At 35.1% G+C, this 22,231-nt stretch overlaps 1 protein-coding gene across 2 annotated transcripts in view; it reads right to left on the bottom strand.

The window, feature by feature from the left end:
• MS3_00005362 (uncharacterized protein) overlaps positions 1–13,831 on the bottom strand; it is a 43,620-nt gene extending 29,789 nt beyond the window's left edge. For both annotated transcript variants that reach the window (XM_051213421.1, XM_051213420.1), the window contains exons 1-4: positions 13,702–13,831; positions 12,947–13,654; positions 8,605–8,872; positions 2,856–3,005 (exon numbers count right to left, since the gene is read on the bottom strand). In XM_051213421.1, coding sequence (XP_051069401.1) covers positions 2,856–2,891 — 36 coding nt within the window. In that variant the 5' untranslated portion in view covers positions 2,892–3,005; positions 8,605–8,872; positions 12,947–13,654; positions 13,702–13,831. The remainder of the gene's footprint in view (positions 1–2,855; positions 3,006–8,604; positions 8,873–12,946; positions 13,655–13,701) is intronic.
• Positions 13,832–22,231: the final 8,400 nt, after the last annotated feature.

Raw genomic sequence — 22,231 nt, 5'->3', positions numbered from 1 at the left:
CGTCTAACGTCCTCAACTCGGAGGCCAGGTTTCACAAGCATAGAGCAGAACTGCTCTCACCGACGCGTTCTAGATCCGACCTTTTACAGCCAGACTGACATCACGAAGGCGCCAAAGATGGCCCAGATTGGCATAAGCCGCTCTGGCTTTCACTATACGTGCATTGATCTCATCACTCACACCCCCACCAGCACTTATGCAGCTACCCAGATACACGAACTTCTCGACTACGCCTATCTGCTCACCATCCAGGGTGAGTACAGGATTGGAATCCTGCCAGTCTTGTAGGAGTACTTTGCACTTCAAAGGTGCAAAGCACATACCATACCTACGGACACTAATTGCCAACTGATTAAGTGCGGATTGCATGCCTTGGGCATTATCGCACAGTAAGACAATATCGTCCGCATACTCAAGGTCGAGAAGTCTCTCTCCAAGCAACAGATCCACACCACCATTACTTACATTCATCACAGCTGTTTCCAGAATGTCATCGATGGCGAAGTTGAAGAGGAATGGTGAGATTGGGCAACCCTGTCTAACCCCACTACTCGAATGGAACAATGGAGAAAGGTGGTTGTATGCCCTCACTCTGCCTGAGGTGTTTTTATATAGGGCTTTTAGGATGTTAATAAACTTCTCAGACACACCCTTCTTCAATAGACAATCCCAGAGAACAGTCCTGTCCAACGAATCGAAGGCAGCCCTGATGTCAAGAAACACTACGATTGTTGGCCTTTGATAAGTATGGCGGTGTTCTAACATTTGGCGGAGGGTGAAGATATGATCAATACATCCTCGACCAGAAAGAAACCCAGCCTGCTTCTCGCGAGTCAATCTTTCTCGGGTTTTGAACAACCTACGAAGTATGACGGAAGCCAATAGCTTGGACGCAATCGGAAGTAGACTCATCCCCCTATAGTTGTTACAGGAACGACGTGAACCCTTTTTAAAGATAGGGACAACTATCGACTCATTCCATGACGTTGGTACCCTCTCTAGTTCCCAAACCCTTGTAAACAACGTCGTCAATTCCTTAGTCAAAAAGTCACCACCATCTTTAAAAAGAGCCGGAGGTAAGTCATCTGGGCCAGGTGATTTGTAACGCTTCAAGAGTTGGAGTTCCTTGCGGACTTCCTCTTCGTTTGGTGGATCAGTCGTCACCGGTCATGGAGGGCAGGACAGTCTGACCGATGTTGCCGGAGCAAATCAACAATTAAAATAGTATAATCTTGAATTTTATTTGACATATACATTCATTACACTGATCAGATCTATTTTTTTAAAATTTGTTTAAGCTATTTAAAGAATATGAAAAACTAAAATAATCCATACTCTAGAAGTATAGAAAGTAGTAAGATTTTATAAACTATGATAATTGATAACCGATCCCTTCATGTTTATACAGTATTGACACTGATGTATATTTTCATACCACTCATACTAAGTTGATTAATCTAATATTATTATTTCCCATATTAGATTACTGAAATAAACAAGCACTTGAGTTGTTTATCAACTTAATTTAAACTTCCTTTATTAAATCAAGTCCAGTTCAGTAATCAAATATACATTTATTTCACTGAAATTTAAACTATACACAAAATTATTGTATATAAATCTAAACGGAATTAGTTTCAATTACGTATTACTTATCGAAACCCATGAAAACAAGATCAATTATCTCGTAGTTACAGGGAGGAGATTAATGTAGAAAACTTTAAAATGATTCGAAAAAAATGAACAAAATAATATATTTAGATCATTTACAATTATAAAAAGGAAATTATCGATAAATTATGTAAGAACCCTTAAAAGTTTGCTTAACTTAATTGAAAATCTTCGGTGTAAAATTAACGTTTCTTCTCATGTTGAATGTTAAACTCATGTTAAAATACTGAAAAAACTCTATAATAAACCAACTATAAAACTCAAATATTCATTTATCTGGTATTACTCTGTAATTAAACATGAAGACTCAATTGAAAACTGGAACGTAACAACTATTCGATTGGATATTTTCATTCATAATGAGGGTATTTCATTGAAATAGTGTACAAATTATTCAGTTGTTTAATTCAACTGAACAGATTAATTACGAACATTAGTCAACAGAAAGTATGCAAGTATACACTGATTAAATCTGGAAGAATCATGATTATTCAAATGAATTCTAAGCGTTTATATCCTTTTTTCAATGAAAAAAAAGGAAGAGACTAGAGTTGCACTGTTGCTTAGTTTGCATTTCATCACTGATAATAATGGTTGATGAATTTATTGGAATTTCTAAAGATTCAAGGGTTAATGAGTCTGTAAGACTAGAAATTCTTCTAGATGGTTAATAACTAATTCATAAACTTTTAGTAACGAGTAGGTATAAATAACTGAGATTATATTTAATACATTTTCAGCAATAAAAACTATATATATATATATATATATATATATATATATATATATATATATATATATATAGAAAATACCTCTTGGAGCTAGTCACTAGTAAGCATATGTTAATTCATATCAGGAGTTTTGTGGAGATTGTATTAATTTCAGTAGTTGAGATCATGAGTCAATTGAAGCTATATCACCATGGGAAACCTGGAAGCACTGAACGGCTGTCTCGTCCCATAAGTCCTGGGTTCGAATCTCGTGAGGCGAGGTCGTGGATGTGCACTGCTAAGGAGTCCCACGATAGGACGAAACGACCGTTCAGTGCTTCCAGGTTTTTCATGGTGGTCTAGTTTCAATTGACTAATGATCTCAACTATTGAAATAATTAAATGAAGAAAAAAAACACAAAAAACAAAAACTAACATAAACAATTGAAATCAGAACAAACTGATATAATTTACTTCTTTTTCTAAATTTATCTGTTCATCATTTTTCATAATTAATTCTTTCTTTAAATTCTCTTCAACTAATTGTAAATCAATAATTTTTCTATGAAATTTTTCATATTCCAATTTTGTTTCCTTTTGATAATTTATATATTCTGTATTAAGCTAATAAATAAAAATAAATAATTGAAACATTGAACAGTTTAATGTTCAACTCTTGATAGTTTTTATAATTACCCCGAAAAAAAACTTTTATTCTCATATTCTAAATAATGTCAATAATAAGCAAAGGTAATATAGTGACTAGTAATGGAATCAAAGATGAGCGTTTCATCCCACATAGGACTCGTTAGCTGGATGCACCTGCATCTCAGAATTGATGTTCACACTAGCACTTGAACCCATTACCGTTCCAGGAGGCGCGCTGCATTCTGTTTGAATTTCACTGCTAACCATTATCTATCTTTGCCTATTATGCTAGTGACTTCAGGCGATATCAAAGAAATTTGTACAGGATGAATATATGCCAATATGAGACTAATTAATTGCAGTCCTAAACATCAATAGGAAAACTCAAACAACCAATACAAAAATGGATTAAAATGTCGATAATATTTAGCATTAAATCTAAGAAGAAATATTTACTAAGTTTGTGTTTATTAGCTTGACCACAGTTATTTATCGTTTGACATTTCAACATCATCAGTTGCATCTTTATTATAATCAATAATTTTGTTGATTTGAGGTTAAATATGTATTAAATTGAGCCTAAGTTAATTGATTGGAACATTGATAATTTTAGAACGTATTACTCGGTCACAAATTAACATACCTTACAATTCAATTAATGTTTCCAATGAAATATAAAAGATACCTCAGAAAGGTATTAAAACAAATTAAAAAGTATTTAGAACATATATTATGCCCTTTTATAATTATATTTAATAATTTAAATATTCCTAATCTATCTAAAACAAATATTTAAACAAAGAATATTCTCTTTTTTTAAAAATAAGTTCCCATGTGGTACATTGAAATTATTAATTTGAATAAATTTAGATAATGTACAGTAAGTGAAGTAATAATGTAACTGCAATTTATAACATTCATTCAGTAACAGGTTATGTAATGTATGGAACTATATAAACCGAGTAACTGGGGTTGCACCTGACAACCAACCAGAATGAGGCGAGACTTATTATTTACACAATCTTATTCTATGATGAAGAGGGTGTTTTGTTCTCTGTCGTTTGTATTGGCTTACATGAAAAATGTAGAGTTTTCGACGATGCAAATACAACTCAATCATGCTACTTTAGGTTTTTGACCTTGTGTTGAAGATATATATGGAAGGATCCAAGCAAACTTTATGACGGCGCTTGTCGAGATGTAGTTGGTACCTTGAGATTTAAGGCAACAGCTCGAAAATAATTGAAATGGCTTACGACTTGTAAACTTGAATTTCATGTACACTAGAAGAAACTAAACAATTTAAAACAGAGCACAATAAGTGGTAACTTCAATTTTTCACAGAGATTAAATAAATTTCTTTAGACAACTTTGATTTGACCTCTTTTCATATATATAGGACATTCACAAAATACCAGACAAAATAAGCAAGCGCAACATCGAAGAACTATGGTTTCAAAGAACATGGACCACAAGAAAAGTACACAAAATCCTTACAGATCAAAAAAAAAATTAATTCCCTGAGTATACACAATGGCAGCTAGTAATCCAGTGATCATATAATTACCACCAAACCAGCAACCGAAATGGATGAAACAAATCAAAGATTATTGCTTTTCTAGAGTCATGGACACAAATGTTTAAAGTCAAATTCCATTCTGATTTCTACTCCCTATCCGATCTTGACACTATTTAAACTAAATACTCTCTCAGTCAATAATAAGTCCGTCTATTATTTCATCTAAATAATGCAATTCAATTGTCAATGGTGAATTTACTTTTCGACCGACTGGGATAACGTTCAGTGCTTTGACATAATTCAATGTACAATGATAAATATTCGACTGAGATCATGGGCCGATCGTTGTTAGAACACCGTTAGAAACCTGGAAGCACTGGACGGCAGTTTCGTCCCACTGCGAGACTCCTCGGCAGTGCGTATCCACAGTCCCACCTGCGGAGTTCGAACCCATGGCCTTCAGTCCCGCGTGCGAACGCTTAACCTACTGAACCGCTGAACCGGCATCCAGTGGTGTTAGTGGCTAACATCAACCAATCCACAAAATTGCGCGACCATCTTCTATTGTACTACGGTAGATACCTGTCTTTACCCGACAGGGATTAGCTCCACCGGTCATGGCTTCTCACTAGAACTCTGAGAATTCCCTCACGAAGCTAGTCACCAGTGAGCATATGTTAATTGTCAGTATGATGGAAGATGGTCGCGCAATTTCGTGGATTGGTTGATGTTAGGCACTAACACAATTGGATGGTGGCTCAGTGGTCCAGTAGGTAGTCTAACATCAATCGGTTCATGATCTCAATCAAAAACAATAATATTCACAACCCCTATACTGATAAATACTCGAAGAATTCCAAGTACATATATATATCAATACATACTTTATCATATTTTACTTTTGAACTTTCAATATGATTCTCTAAATTATACTTGATTTCTTCATTTAATTTATGTAATTTTGATAATTCTATTTGAAATTCTTCTCTTTCTTGATTTAATCGACCTTGCCAAATATTGTTTAAATTAATTTCTGTATTATGTTTTATAACATTGCTTAATTCATTTTTTTCTTGATTATGTCTAATAATTGATTGATCATAGATATATTGTTGATTTTTTAAGTCTTGTAAAAGTTTTTTATTGATTTCTAATAGCTCATTTTCTTTTCTATTTTCTTCATCTTTAATATTTTTGATAAGTTCTTGAATTTTACATTCATACGCATCTGTAAGAACTTTGATTCTATCTAAATTATAATATAAATTTATATGTTAAATGGAAGGAATGAAAAATGTATTAAATGCAAATAGTTGAGATCATAAGTCAATTGAAGCTAGACTACCCTCGAAAACCTGGGAACACTGGGTGACCATTTTGTCCTATTTTAAGATTCCTCGTCAAGTTGCACCTACGATCCCAACTCGCGGGATTCGAGACCAGAACCTATAGATCTTGTGAGCGAATGCTTAACCTCTAGCCACATGATCTCAACTATTAAATTACTATAATATCCACAAAAACCACTTTCTGATACTAATTAGCGTATGCTCACTAGTAGCTGGTTTCAAGAGGTATTTCCAGGAGTTCTAGTGGGAAACAGTGACCAGTGGAGTTAAATCGGGTCTGTTGTGAGATAGTAACTCACTGAAGACAATAGTCAACGTGTGGCTCAATTTTGTGGATTGGTTGAAGTTAGACATTGACCCCTTTCTGATATTAAATACAAATAATTTACAGACTGTAAACATTCTATATTTCATAAAGTATATTGATAAAGAAGAAAATAAAATGACACTGATAACTTCCAACTACTTTGAAAACTATTGAAATATAAGTTCCCTACAGTTGATCCGTTTTGTGAAGTTGAATAAAGCCAAAATAACAATTAATACAGAGTAATGTAAATTCATTATATATTGTGGTTTATTTTCAGAGCCTTATAAATGTATTCATGTAAAAGTGTAACACTTAAATGTAATATAACACAGAGTAGTAGACACGTGTCAAGAAGAGTTGGAATAACAACAGTTATCAGTAACATATATATGGAGTTTGGACACTAATAAAATTAGGTAGTAGCTATGGAAGATTTAGAGTTTACAAAAGTTTAAGATCGTTTGAACATAAACGTAGAAAACGTAGAGTGGTGAAGTAGTAATTATTTAGATTCCTTAACTGATAAGATGGGTTATGTGATAATTCTGAAAGTTTTGAAGAGTTTACACATGTTTGATGAAATGAGCGAGTAAGAGAATGATAAACTGATGACTATTTCTTTCTAGGCATATAAATCCTATTTGAGTTTTTAAATTTCTACTTTTTCATTGGAACAAATATAAGCTATATTATTCTGTCTATTGATAATTTTGGTAATTTATTCGTATATCAGAAGGCATATACATTTAAAAAACGAAGGCAAGAGTACATGTTCTCATTTACAATCATGTTCCAAAAAATTTAAGACTAAAATAGTTTAATAGCTCCAAAGAGTGCAATACCTTTTCACTAAATTAACATTGAAAATATTATTGACATCCACCAATCTCTTAAAATTATCAGCAGACAAAATAACGTAGCATAATGAACAACTGTTATTATTTGTAACCACAAAATATCCCGTTAGGTTTTGTCTGTAGCAATAGCCTACTTACAATATACTTCTATGCTAAGGAATTAATTACCTAAAGAAGGGCTACCTGAATATCCATCAAACAAACCAGTTGTCCCAGTTGCGATATTCCGAGGCAACTTTAGGACAAAACTCAATAATATTACAGAGGAAGTGGAGTTACAAATGCATAATTCTGTCGAAATAAGTCACTTGATCTGATAAATACTGTTTCTGACAAACATCTCAAGCATCCTGAGCCTCATCTTTGAGCTTTAAAAAGAAAACGGGTGGAAAATAACCATTAGACAACAGCACACTAGTTTCCGATTTCTACTGGTTGTTACATTGTCTTCAATTTGTTTAGCACTAATCTTTTCTAATGATTACCCTACAGCATATCATACTACTTACTAATATTCAGTAGCTTATGTTGTTTTCAGATATTTTTGTCGACTTTGCAGAACGTGGGGTCTATTTCAATTCGATATAAATTACTGTCCCCATCCATGTATACTCTTAATTCTATCGTTTTACTTCGTTTACCTACATGTAATATTACCTTTTCTTTCGCTCATCGGTTAGTATCTACTGTATATGCTACCTGTTGAAACTCACTAATTTTTTAGCAACTTACCTCATTTCGATGGGTAGATGTGAATTTATCTTCTTTAATCGCTGCTATCCATTATACAATACAGTACTTTGTCCCTTGATTTATGATTTGTGTTGTGACTCTATATACGCCTGAGAAGGGAGCTTTCTTTTCTATGCCTTTAGAATCATTATCAAGGCCCGAATATCGTATGATTTATGATCTATAAATTCTTATTATTTATAATATCGTATATCCAGACAAATTTCATCATTCGGGCTTCGGAATTTTACGAATTACAATAATATTAACCATCAGAATGTGAATAAACTTTTCTATAACTACAGCACCGAAACTTCTCTAGCTTAAGTATCTAAATGCTATTAAGCGATTAAACATCCAACTGTATTTTGTTTGAATAATGCCTACACCTAAATGTATTTATGATAGTCATGTTCTCGATTTAATACAGGCTTCATGTAAAACACAATTGCTCAAACGATCTTAGTAGCAAAGTCACTTGATCCACGAAATGCCTACACAGGATTGTATGAAAACGAAAGTCAATCCTCAAATGCATTTTCTCATTGCTTCATTATTTATATACCATAAAAGTTCTTTAAATATAAAGGGTTTACAATTAAAGTTTAGTGGCCACTTAGTTTTCAAGTATGGCCCATCCGAATAGCCGCGAAAAGAAATAATCCACCTGTTGGTTTGTTGACTAAAATTTCAAACGACTCATTAAGTAGTTTTATAATTTACACATTGGTTTTTAAGCATCTCAATTGGCTTATATTTTAACTTTACTGTATTTTGGGGACCGTTTACAAACACTTTGTACACTTACCTTCTACTTCCGTTTCTAATGATGAATACTTCTCTTGTAATCTTTGAAATTCACATTCCAGTTGCAATTTCTCGTTAAGAATCGGTTCTGTGTTTGGACATTGGTGAGATTTCCACTGTTCAGCAAGACATCGAATTGTATTTAATTCTTTTTCATATTTTTCTTTATGCTCAGTAATAGTCTGTTGTAGTTTAATTATTTCTTCACTATGTTTTACTCTCAACATATCTTCTTTTAAATGATGCTCATTTATTAGCTGACTACATTTCTGTTCAATTGAAATATTACAAATGAGAACTTTTTTCAAATGTTATTCATTTATTCTGAGAACAAACAGCAAATTTGTTTGTATCATTTACTCCCCAAATCATACTACTACAAGAAAATATGTTTATAGGATGAACTCATTTAGATATATCATTGTCAATAGACATCCTTTGAGAGTCAAACTCTCTATGTAGTCATGTTTTAACTGTATTTATTCATTTTATTTGTTTATGTTACTAAAAGCATATTTAGAAAATTTAATATTCAATATAATGACAGAACTATGATTATTAGACGTCTTGGCAACTATTTTATTGGGTAGACTTACTACAGTCTAAAGAACAAACAGCAAGAACAGGTGAAAAAAACTCCAGTATATCAGATTCTCTTATATAAATAGGCATCGAAACACGATATGATGATGCAAACTTTAAAATAGCACACTGTATATGGAGCAATTCTTTCTTACTTAAATGATCATGTCCATTTGGAGTAATCACAACTTGAGAAAACAGGAAACAAAATGTGACAAAGAAAAGTAGGATTCCAGATCATCTGGACCATATTTATATGTATACGTGGATTTTCGTTTTCGTTTGTATATATCAGCAAACAGAGAGCTAGACAACACATTCTTTCCAGGTTTTGTATAAGTAAAACAAAATATGTAGTAAACTGCCAGAAAATATCGTCAACCTGTCGTCATTCGGTTAGAAATGAATAGTTTTTTTCAAAATTTCTGTCCATATAAATCAAATATTGGATTGATATTGTGAGCTCTGGTTTGCCTGTGCGTAGATGAGGCCGTTAATATGGAACAAAACATACTGTTGTGAAGCATCAGCGAATAAAAACATAAACCAAAAGAATATTCAATCATAAAAAGGAAGATTACATCTTAACGCTGTCAGGTGTTTGCCAAAAGACGTAGTAATTCGAAGGCAATTTAGTATTTCTGAAGTAGCTATTGAAATAGCTCTACCTATGACTCTCCTATGGCTAGCGCTTGGAGGAAGACCAAGTGCCGATGGACTGGAAAGAAGGATACCTCGTCGACATATCAAAGTAAGAAGATCCCAGAGAGTGTGAGAACTACAGAGGTATCACACTACTGTCAGTATCCAGAAACGTTTTCAACAGTGTTGCTGAACAGAATGAAAGACGCAGTAGACACCTAGCTTCAAGATCAACAGGGCGAATTCCGTAAGTATCAGTCGTGTACAAACCGAATCGCGACACTACGGATCATTTTTGAGCAATCAATTGAATGGGATTCGTCACCATACATCAACTTTCTTCGACTATGAGAAAGTGTTTGACAGTGTGGATAGAAGGACCTTATGGAACCTTCTTATATACTATAGTGTGCCTGAGAAGATTGTCAGCATCATACGGAATCCGTGAGACGGACTACACCGTAAAGTCGTGAATGGGGGTCAGCTGACAGACGTATTCCGAGTGAAGACTAGTGTCAGGCAAGTCTGCTTACTCTATCTCTCTCTTTCTTCCGGTGGTTGACTGGATTATCAAGACTTCGACATCTCAGGGAAAGCACAGAATACAATGGACAGCTTGGATACAAACAGACGATTTGGACTTCGCAGATGACCTAGCCCTTCTATCCCATACACATGAGCAAATGCAGGTCATGATAACCAGTGTAGCAAAAGCCTCTGCATCAGTAAGCCTCAACATACACAAGGGAAAAAGTAGGATCCTCAAATACAACACGGAGAATACCAGCACAATCACACTTGATGGAAGACCTCTGGAAGAGATAGAGAGTTTTACGTACCTGGACCGCATCATTGATCAACAACGTGGGGTCTAATACACATGTAAAGGCACGGACTGGCAAAGTAAGGGCCACATTTCTACAAATGAAGGACATGTGGAGCTCGAAACAACTGCCAGACAACAAAGTCACAATCTTCAATACGAATATCAAGACAGTTCTACTGTACAGAGCTGAGACTTGGAGAACTACTACAACTATCATCAAGAAATTACAAGTATTTATAAACAGCTGTCTACGCAAGACGCTGAATATCCGTTGGCCGGATACCATCAGCAACAGTCTACTGTGGGAGAGAACAGACCAGTTTCCAGCTGAAGAGAAAATTAGCAAAAGACGCTGGAAGTGGATAGGACATAAATTACGGAAATCATCAAACTGGATCACAAAGCAAGTGCTAACTTCAAATCCTAAAAGGGAACGGAAAATGGGAAGGCCAAAGAACACACTGCGACGAGAATTGGAAAGAGACATCAAAAAGATGAATAACAATTGGAAACAAATATAATGGATTGCCCAGAATAGAAACCGATGGAGAATGCGAGTAGGCAGCCTATGCTTCTCCACGAGAGGTAAGAGGCGTAAGTAAGTAAGCTATTGAAATGGGATATAAAGAATTATTTCAGGTCAGCCGATATATATAAGAACTTATTAGACCGCGAAAATAATTTCATCGAAATTAAAAGTTTATATTAGTATTTTAACAAAATATTTAGACGTTTATGATCAAAATGTCGTTTCGACAATTACCGAAGATTTCTTAGATATGGAATCAAAGCTAACCTGGTAGGACGCTGTTTCACAACTATTTCATATATCAACTCTGAAGGATTGATTAGTCTGAATGAACTTTTTCCAAGCATTTAACTAGGACTAACAGAAATAGTAATAAAGAGTGGTAATTGATAGATTATAGACTATCTAGAAATTCATGAGAAACTGAAAGGATACCATCATTAGTTTCATTTATTGAAATGATTATTTTTAATTGCTAAACATTTGTCAACAAGTATATTCCCAGTGAGTATATTCTGTTTACATAACTATCAAAGAGTTGATCTAAGCAAACTAATCTCCAAATGATAGATAAGATATATATGTATTGCACTTCTGACGTGAATAAAATTAAATATCCATTTGACAACTAAGTGCTTCAGTCTGTAAAGTGATGGTTTTAATTTGATATGTTTTCTTGTGGCAGATAAAGAAATGAGCAACGCCCCTAAAATGCTATTACACATGAGGGTAGCTTTAATATGTTTTATTGTAGATTTTATCAACAGTTCTTACAAATAAACTAGTAATGAATCTATAAAATCTGAACTTCAGAGTAAATAGAAAAGTTGTAATACGACTAACTCAACCACAATTTAGCCACTTAACATCCATCGCTAAATGTTTATGAACACTATGTTCTTCTTCCGACTCCTTCTGAAGCTCTAATAATGTTGTGTCCCAGATTTAAGGCACTGACCGTGCAGCTACCTAATAACTCAACTGAGAAACAGATTTACTAGGACGAGTATATAAGCTAAAGGAAGTTTACTGGATGAGGTTTCTGATCGTTTCTGTAAAAACACTCTAGTAAAGTAACTTTTGTCTTATCTACTCACCCGCTTTAAAATGATTATGTCACTCCATAAAAAGGCTCATGATAAACCGTCAAATCACCTAATTTGGAAATGTTTCTCGAATTATTAGTTAAATTGTACGGATGCTCAACACGGCGAGTGAAGTGTTATTTTGCTAGTGCTTCGGGGATGTGGCTACATCAGAAATGTGATATAAATCATCCAGATTGTTACTAAGTATTCAGACCTCGGATGGCTGCGATTTGTAACTCATGATAATGATTTTTCTTGATTTGACATCTCTGTGTTAGATAGTCTTATTGTGAAGCTATCATTGTTTAACCAAATTTCATCATTAACGCAAACTTCAGACAGAAGCGAGTTATTAGAACGCATCCATAAGTAATGAATAGCTTATCCTGTTTACGGTGACTAAATTGTTGTCAAAAATTTTATTTTATTGCTTACATTTTTGCTATATTTTTCCTTGAATACTTAATTTTCATAACTGTAATTGATTGTGAAAGTGGAATGCCTAGTGATGAGCATCTTATACACCCGGTTTATTTTCAGGAACCTTCATAACCAGTTGGCCTGGAGAGGTGAAAGTTTAAGTTGGATAAAGTTTAAATTTGGGTCTGGCGTGATTAACTTCACTTTGCAACGGCATAAAAAATTACAATACACTCAACTATTACAAATAACTCACAGATTCCATGTTGATGATTTCCAACTCTTTTTCACTAATACTCTTTTCTAAGAAGGCTATGGTGTTCCCGAATCCTTTCTCCTCTTCAAGTCTAAGCTCTAAATCTCTCAGTTTCAGTTCATAGGAACTCTTTAGTTTGATAATTTCATTTTCGTGTTGCTTGGAAGTCTCCTTAAGTAGATCAACAGAATCCTCACCACGTGAGTTCAACATGCAAACCACTTTTGTCAATTGTGCAATCTTTTTAGACATTTTATAGTGAATATCCTGGTCATGTCCCAACAGGTTGTTTGTCATGTAGGACTTGTAGTCGAAGGAGTATGCAGGCATAATTTTTAGTTGCTAATAATAACAAGGAATGTGCAACTCAATCCAACTGCTGGAAATGTCTTACGTGTAGAATAAAAAGCGCGATGCAAATACTGAGAGGTTAGCTTCCGGCATAAAGGCACGCTGTGTGTTGCGTGTAAAAAGAAAGAAGAGTCTTTTCTGAAGAAACCTAGAATATAAGAACAAAAATTAACAGATAACTAACTAATAACACATGGATCTATTGTGTTTAGCCATAAAAAACATTCGAAGGCAATTCATAGTGAAAATGGCACATGACTAAGACAATATGAGAAACTAGGTTTCAGGGTAGCAACAATTCGAATGCGTTACAGGTGTCACTATCAAAATATTGACTACGTTACTGTAGGCACCGACCTAGACAAAATATAAATTTAAACTGACTGACCAGTAGTTCATTTTACCTTAGCAGGACTCCGTTAGAGCACCTTTTTAATCCTGAAGTTGGTTCTGAAAATGAAGGACTGTTCAATTGTAGTTTATTTTTCGCGTTTGTGGCTCCTTGGTTCCATATTCTCATGTTACGAGTTGAAGTCTGTAGCGGTAAATAAATCCCCAAATAAATAGTCCTGTAAGTCCCCGACATTGTCATTGATCCTATTGGTTCTACTAGGCACACCCAGATAGATGCGCTCGGTAACGCACCCTCAACAGATCACGAGTTGGTACGCCGTACCACGAACCCCTTGCAACTGTTAGCCAACTTCGACCAAACGCTTCTCAACATGTCGATAGCTTTCCAGATAAATCTTCGAACTGCTTCATTTCTGACTTCTGATTTGACTGAGCTGGCATACCTTGATCATAAAGGTGGAATGTGTAAAGATGTTGCCAAACTCTGAATACCTATGACATCTTTAGGATGTCAGTAGTCGCTTTTCCAAACTTTTATTTATAGATTGAGTATACGAATGCGAAATAGTAGACAAACTGTATTACCTAAGATACGGACTAGAAACCTCGTCCAAAAGCAGGTGGCCGAAATTCTATAATTTCCTGATCCGATCGGAGTCATTTTGCAATATCTTTATGAATCCGAATGGTACAGGAACATAAGTGAAGGAAATACGTGAAATGTGGTTTCCTAAGACAAAGCTCGGTAAAACTGTCTTACTTGTCTGTCACGATTAGTCATCTTAAATATAGTGAATCTTTTAGTTCCCTATAGTACCCTTGCGAAGTCAGTAAGACCACTGAACCGTAATAAAATGTTCGGAAAACTGACTTCTTAACATGCAGTAATTCTCTGAATTTCGTCAAGTTCAATGATAATCACTCCCGATTGATAAATCCCATTATATCTGAAAAGGGGTGTGGGAAATGGTGGGTTCAGGGATTTACTCAGGTTTTACGTGTCAAACAGATACATTCAGAACCATTATATATATATATATATATATATATATATATATATATTTTGGTTGTGAATCGAAACACTCTTCCAGAATTGGAAACACTGTGTTATAAAGCAAGCAAAAATTATCTTTTGAACGAATCTGTGCGCGGTCTGTCCAGACAGAATAGAACAACATTTGTTTGTTGCGACTGGTAATTTTCTCACATCCTTTATCAACCTCCTTATTTATTGTAATTTAGATTTGATTGCTTGAACAATTATTGGTTGAATAGCTGGGTGGTCATATTTATTTGGGTAACAGTGTACATAGAAATCTATAATGAATTTCAGAACCGTCATTTTACCCAGTCACTTTGTTTTGGTTTCAACCAGGCGAGGGCGCGTATGTAACCCATCTAGACAGCTATTCTTCAGTCCAAACCTTAGTTTGGATTTAAAATATATACGTAATGTGGAGTGAATTTTTGGTGTTTATCCCAATTTTTATTATATGTGTCCCTATTGTTCATATTTTATTACGATTACTTGGAGTTCTTCTTCGTAGTTTGTCTTCATCTTGGAAATACTAGATGTATTAGAGTCACATTTACATAATCCATCAGACATCACATTATTGAAATGACACTTTAATCAAGCTAGCGTTGAAGTACATTTCTGTCACACATCACTCACATTTCTTGTTGAATGTAAATCTTTGCATTAGTTGTATGGTTAGCTTCAGAGATCGTATGGTATGAGTATGGGTTGCAACCGACAGTGCCAAAACGTTTCTCTCTTAAACCTGTACATCACCAACTTTAACCTCTGTCGAATGATTGGGGGCCTACTCCAGTTAGACGGGAGTGGTGTGATCAACAGTTAATGTCAAAATTATACCCCACGGTCAGCACCTAGTGTGTATTACTCCTTCATCACACCAAGATACTATGGAATCTTTGAAGACCGCACAACGCAAAGGACGCTATCGCGGAAACATTTTAGTAAAAATGAATATAGAGAATATAGTGGAACTGCCATCGCATGAGCCAGTCCACAACATACGATTAAATGACGCTTGTTGGTTGCCCTTGATCTTGACGACCATCGACGATCTGCTCGATATTCAGTGACCCAACTTACGGATGACTTGACTAGATCTCAGTGACATTTCACTGACCCTAGAAATGTCCAACACTAAACGGCTTCACAGATGGCTGAATGCGGAAGTCTTTACAAAATAGCAGTCTAGAAGTTACTACATGTGCGCTTCTTCACCATGCGATGAAAATATATTAAATATACGTACTGTTACGTGTACACGGATGTGTAACAAATTATACACTGTAACCATATTGAGACTTTCTAGTACATTATATTATAAATAATGGTAATAATCACCAGAATTTGCCGCCGTAAGAAATTAGCGTTGCGTACATCAAAGACTGTAACACATTTTCACGTTAGTCCTATTTTTATCTGTCTCTAGTTTCTACTCAAAGTTAGCAGCACTTTTAGTGGAACATATTATATTCTTATAGTGTCTTCATTAATTCAATACTTCATGTTTGCATTAAAATTATTACGTTAAGTCTGACGGGTTTCATGCAGCAGTCTCCTTTTCATTCACTAACGTACAAATGTTATCGTGCACGTCTTAACGAATACCAGATCCAATCTTGCCCTCCAGCATTCTTCATCTATCATGTTAAGTACCGACGGCCACCTTTTAGCTATTACAAACCTTATTTATATTTACGGTTATTTAAGCCATGGAAGACAGAAAAACTAATTTAATAGCTATGGAAATGAGAAGATACATTCTGGTTTAAGCAGACTTCAAAAGAATGAAAAGAAGCTGGAAACAACTGGAAAAGATTGCACAGAACATAAATTCACTGAGAATGCTGGTTGACAGCCACTGTTCGTCCACGAGAGTTAAAGGATCACCGAATTATTCCTTCTAAGTGTCATGTCCTCTTTTTTCCACCACAGGTATTCAAATAACTCACCAACCTCATGGACGCTGATCAGCTAAGGTCAATGATAAGAAGTTCATAATGTCTTAGGTTCTTGTGAGTCGCTCAATGTTTTGTTTTCTTACTCCCAAAAATTTGCAATTCTAAACTCTTGCATATTCTTTGATTTGCTATTTATCCTTATCATCTCTAAACCACATTTAATCTGACTTGTGTTTTATAACTTATACCATTAGTTATCTTCATAGCAGTGTGATATACCAAATGGATATTTAACCCATAATACAAATGCTTTGACCATCTGATTTGCTTGTGACATGAAACTAGTAGAGACAGTATATTCCAACAAGGAGCTTAGATTGAAGCAATATTCATACACACCACAAAAGTAAGAAAGCCTAACATCACAAAAGGAGGGAGGGTGGCGTTGCTGACCAGCCAATATGATGACGGGGAAATAAATTCGGTCCACTGATATCTGTGGGGCAGAACATGTTAAATTAAGGCTCCTCATGGTCAAGTGTGATGTCGTGAACCAGTGATATTGATGCTAATTCATTATGCAAAATGCCTATTTAGATTGTGTTTGTGACGTTGAGTTGGTTTCACTCCCCGCTGAGTAATGCTATCACAAGCAAAACTAGACAATTTGCTAAAAACACAGCCAGTTTATGATCCCATAAAATCAATAAAAATGGGATAAAATAGCTCCTACGAAAAAGGAGATAGCCATTTGTGTATGAGAATACTGTTTTTATTACTATTCGTCGGGACGGTTAAGAAGTCAAGCCATGGGTTCTTGTTGTCCTGGAAATCGATTATATTCATTGCCTCATAATTATTACATGCAGTTTTAACATCTTGTGGATGCCATAAAACCACAAAATCAACTCAAATAATGTCAACCAACCTTCGCTTGTTTCCCGGTCTACATGTTTGGTTCATAACTTGGTCTCAGAAAACGATTGCTCTACAGAACCTCACAGGCATGTTTAAAACCCTATAAGGTCTGAAAAACAACGTATTGTGAGTGCAAATTATCAACTACAGATACACAAGCTTTGTGCGAATCACCAATTCGGTCTTCAGATGTAGTGCCATACCTTCGGCAAGAAAACTGGTGACGACGTGAAAATAACCCGTAAGTGCTACATGTGCTATAGGGTCAGTAAAATGTCACTGTGTTCTATCCAAACCGTCTGACAGTTGGGTCCCCCAATGTCTAACAGTTCATATATCTCCGTCAATGCCGAGGACAACCGACGCGCAACCGTTAATCTTACAACATGGACTGGCCCGTGCGGTGATGACCATACTTTCGGTTGTACCTACTCCAACCAATATATTTCTGTAGTAAGGTCCCTCATGTTATGCGGTCTTCAAAGTAGGGACAGTATCTTGATACGAACAACGAGTAAATTTGGCTAGGTGATAACCACGTGATGCAACTTCGAAGTTAGCTGTTGGTCACACCATTCCCGTCTTACTTCAATAGGCTCCCAATCATTACATATAGACCATCTACGTTAGTGATCTACAGTACGAAACACTACGACAAGAAGTTCCGATTATTAGTCAACGTTATCCTCTCCACGGAGGAAGGTTTTACTGTAACTCATAAACATGCATTATGCCTACTTGGAATACGAAAACGGTGATCGAATGTCTTATGATTGAATGTGGCAGATCTTATGAGGTAGATACAGGCACTTGCGAATAGAACTGCCGAGAATTTGCGACATGCCGGTATTTGTGCCGTCACATACTACCGGCCCAAGTGAAAAGACAAAATGTAACAGCCAAGTTCAACCAATTACGAAATACAAACCGCATACCTAATCATGTTCTCGGACAATGCAGACAATCGAAGATAGGTGACACATACCTCCTACAGTAACACGAAAGCTAGAAAATGTACAAACAAAAGATCCCGGTTACAGATGGTAAGAGGTCTGCTATGAATGTTGGAAGAAAAGTCTTCAATTATCACTTAAGAATCATTACCAACTAGGTACGACTCCGATTTCTCGAACGCTTATTTTGTGTCGACTGCTTTATAGTAAAAAGTCATATCTCGGACCATTAGAAACTGTGGAAACTTGGCATAAAAGGTTGTTGGTGTTCACATTTGTAAACTAACCACAAACAGATCCGCATCAGATTTTCTTCTTTTATCAGTAGTAATGACGTATCAATAAAGCCCTGTTCAACTGTTACTTTTAATTTTGTCGTATTTTGTGAGGAGGTATACTGACAATGCAGACGGATTTGTGAAAATCAGAAACGACTGAGTGTTTGCTTTGTGAGTGCCCTTTTGATTGAGAGAACTTGTAAACAGGTAAAACAGATCCATCTGAATGATAGCTTCATGCATTTGAAATGGTTCATACTATTGCGAAAGTAAACAATTATCAATATTGCAAAATTACAACTAAGGAATGGATGTTTATTAACATTCACAATAAACGAAAGCACTGCATTAGTTTAATTGTTTCACGAGATCGTTACATTATATGTACAAGTTACTCCATCATAGTAACACATACAGGTGACTACTAGAAAGATTTTTAGTGAAAAACAAGATGTATGTTCACCAAGCTTACAAAAGATGTCTTATAAAGAGATGTTCTAGCGTTCGAATGCTCACATTAACAATTTGAGCTCTAGACTTAAAAACTGGCGACAGGGTTGTAGAATTATGGTCTAGTATGATATTAGTACTGCTCTAATAATAGACCTAATCCTAAATTTGTAGATTTGTCATGATATAACTGCCTAATCTATAAGATCTTACGTGGAAGTCACACCATCGACTACACCAACTCACTGTATCGTATCAATTACCAATACATGATATAGAACAAGGTTAGGCTAGAGAAAGAACAATATATTTAATATGAATAGAAGATATAAGGTAACATTCAGCAGAGACCACGCCTGCATGGCCGAGCCATGCCACTCGATCAACTTCAGTCCATTCAATTTATTGTTCGCGCCTTCTCCATTGTTAGGTATTTCTCCGCGTTAAATATTGAATATCTATTTTCTGAGTAGTCTCGTGTTCACAGCTTTGTGGATTGTGTGGCTATTGTCCAATGCCACTACACCACTCTCCCACCAGAATCAACGTGTGTTGATTCGATACCAAATTGGATGGGATCGACGCGCGCCGGAGGTTACCAAGGATAATAAGAATCCTCTGGGTATTGGTAAGCTGAAAGATAAATCAAAAGAAAGCGGCAGCATCTGGTCGGGAAATACATGTAATAATTTTAAAATATCTGCCTTCATGCTTAAAACGCTTGAAATGAGAATTTGGGTGAAGATTATTTGAACTATAAAGAATGGCATAATAATAATAATAATAATAAAACGATGCGTGTTAATAGCCGTTGGTTAATAACTTAACGTATAGGTAGTATTTTGTGTTTAGAAGTATTAAAGTGATGAATATTGTAGAAATATTAATATTGGTATTAGTTTTGGTTTAAATTATAAAATCAAATAACGATTATGCCGGTAAGTTGTCCATATGAATTGAATTCCAAATGCATCTGTATTAGTAGGCTAACTGAAGGAACAAAAGTATACCGTGGAGAAGAATTCCAACTAGTGTTCCAGTTAGTTTGATACGGTTTATTTAGTTACGGGGATATTTTCTCAACCTCATTTTTACTTGACCGTGATAGAATTTAGTAATACTACTAATACACATGAATGGTGATCAAAACAAAGTTTAAATACGTTAGTGTTAATTATATGAATTTTGGACAGATAGCTAGGAACAAATCGTTAAACATGAGCGTATTCGTAAGAGACATGCTCTAGATTCAATGTTCTGATCTGCGATAGACTATTTATTTATATTTATACTTACCGGCTGATTGGGCATACAAGTTAGTTGCAAGTATGCAGTTTATCATGAGGCGGAATACGATTCAATTGAGATATAGTGATTATAAGTTATTGAAATCAGTTAAGTCTATATGTCACATTACTAGGTGATGTGCTGCAAGATGCATTTGGCTAAATAAGTTTTTACAAGATAATTAACCGTGAGTGATGCTCATGTGATTAACAGGAGAACATAAGTTGTAACCAGGGGAGTACACTCCCAACTCATGTCTATGATAATGGCTTGAACCTTAGTCAGTGTTGGGGTAAATTCGACATTGATGTTTTCAGTTTACAGGAGGTTTGCTCGATTACTTATACTGATTATTTGCATGCATGATTGTGTCGCTAAACCATCAATTAGACTGACAAGGTTTCGAGATATTTACTGAGTGAGCATCTGATAGAGAAACATACTGTAATCATCTGTAGTGAATGAAGATAAAAGAAAAACAACACTGGTGATAATTTTAAGTCAATTTGCTGACCGATTTTGTTAATAATTTCATAATTTTATCAATCATATTACGTGATTGTCAAGTCATGACAATGTTTTATGACGATATCCTGAAACTATTATGTTTAACTAGTTATAGGGTTGATTGAGGATAAGTCAGTGGAAAAATAGGCATTGTTGCTTTAGGTGATTCGAAATTATCAGAAATTTATAACGTTAAAGAATCCGAGACGCCTAATTTAATTGTAAATTTTAATTCAGAAAGATTCGTTTAGTGTTAATTCTAGTAGGCTACGGAGTTTTGATTTTAAACGTTTGTTTAGCCAACAGCTACCTAGGGATTTAGTTATTTGACTAGTGCCGTTGATAGTACCTAAATTTTTAATCTTATTATCTAAACTATGTTCGCATTTTAGGCTGCTAATATGATAAACTAATCCATAGACCGAAATACGATTAGCAACAACGACTATGGGTTTATCGATAAATGTTAAATGTGATTCAGATGATTTCTGAATTTAGAAGACATGAAGATATAGTGCAACGCATGTATGGGCCAGGTTAACATGCAGGTTGTTGACGTATATGACAATTTGAAAATAATGAACATGATCAGAAAGATAATTTTAAAGTTAAGACTGCTTATGAAACTTCAGGCAGGAATATGACGCGTTATAAACATTCCGTAAGAAGTTAATGCATTTAGCCTAGGGACACTTACAAATATATGGCAAAAGCAACTGGAAAACATATACATGTTAAGTACAAAAATCATTAAGTAAAATAGCTGAACTCGCCTGGATTATTTTTGAAAATTAGATTATTCAGTGGACGACATATATAACGCCATTCGTGAGTAGTAATGATCCAAAAGTATCCAGAATAAAACATGCAGTATGGCAATTAATTCCAGGGTGCTTGATGGTATTGACATTTTTGCCACTCGCCCGGATTAGGGCAATCGAATGAATCCAGATAATTGTGTGGTTGTTATTGAACGAGCCATCTAAAATGACCTTATGATTGCAGAAAACCTATAGCTGAAACTCACCGTATTTTTTTGAGAAGTGTCATCCTTGTTGTTTGGCAATGGAACTCGAAAATATGAAATTAGGCAGGCAGTGGTCGGAAGAAAAGATATTAAAGGATAGTGCATAGTTTAAAACAGGATGAGGTGTTAGGTGACGGAACACTGATAATTAGATCCAGATAACTATTTAGTCCTTGATTGCATTGTTAGTCAATGTATGCTCACGCTATTTACAGGTCAT

Source organism: Schistosoma haematobium, chromosome 3 (assembly GCF_000699445.3).
Source record: "Schistosoma haematobium chromosome 3, whole genome shotgun sequence".
NCBI classification, from domain to species: domain Eukaryota; kingdom Metazoa; phylum Platyhelminthes; class Trematoda; order Strigeidida; family Schistosomatidae; genus Schistosoma; species Schistosoma haematobium.
The sequence above is the reverse complement of the archived record's forward strand: the minus strand, read 5'-3'. Positions and strand labels throughout refer to the sequence as shown.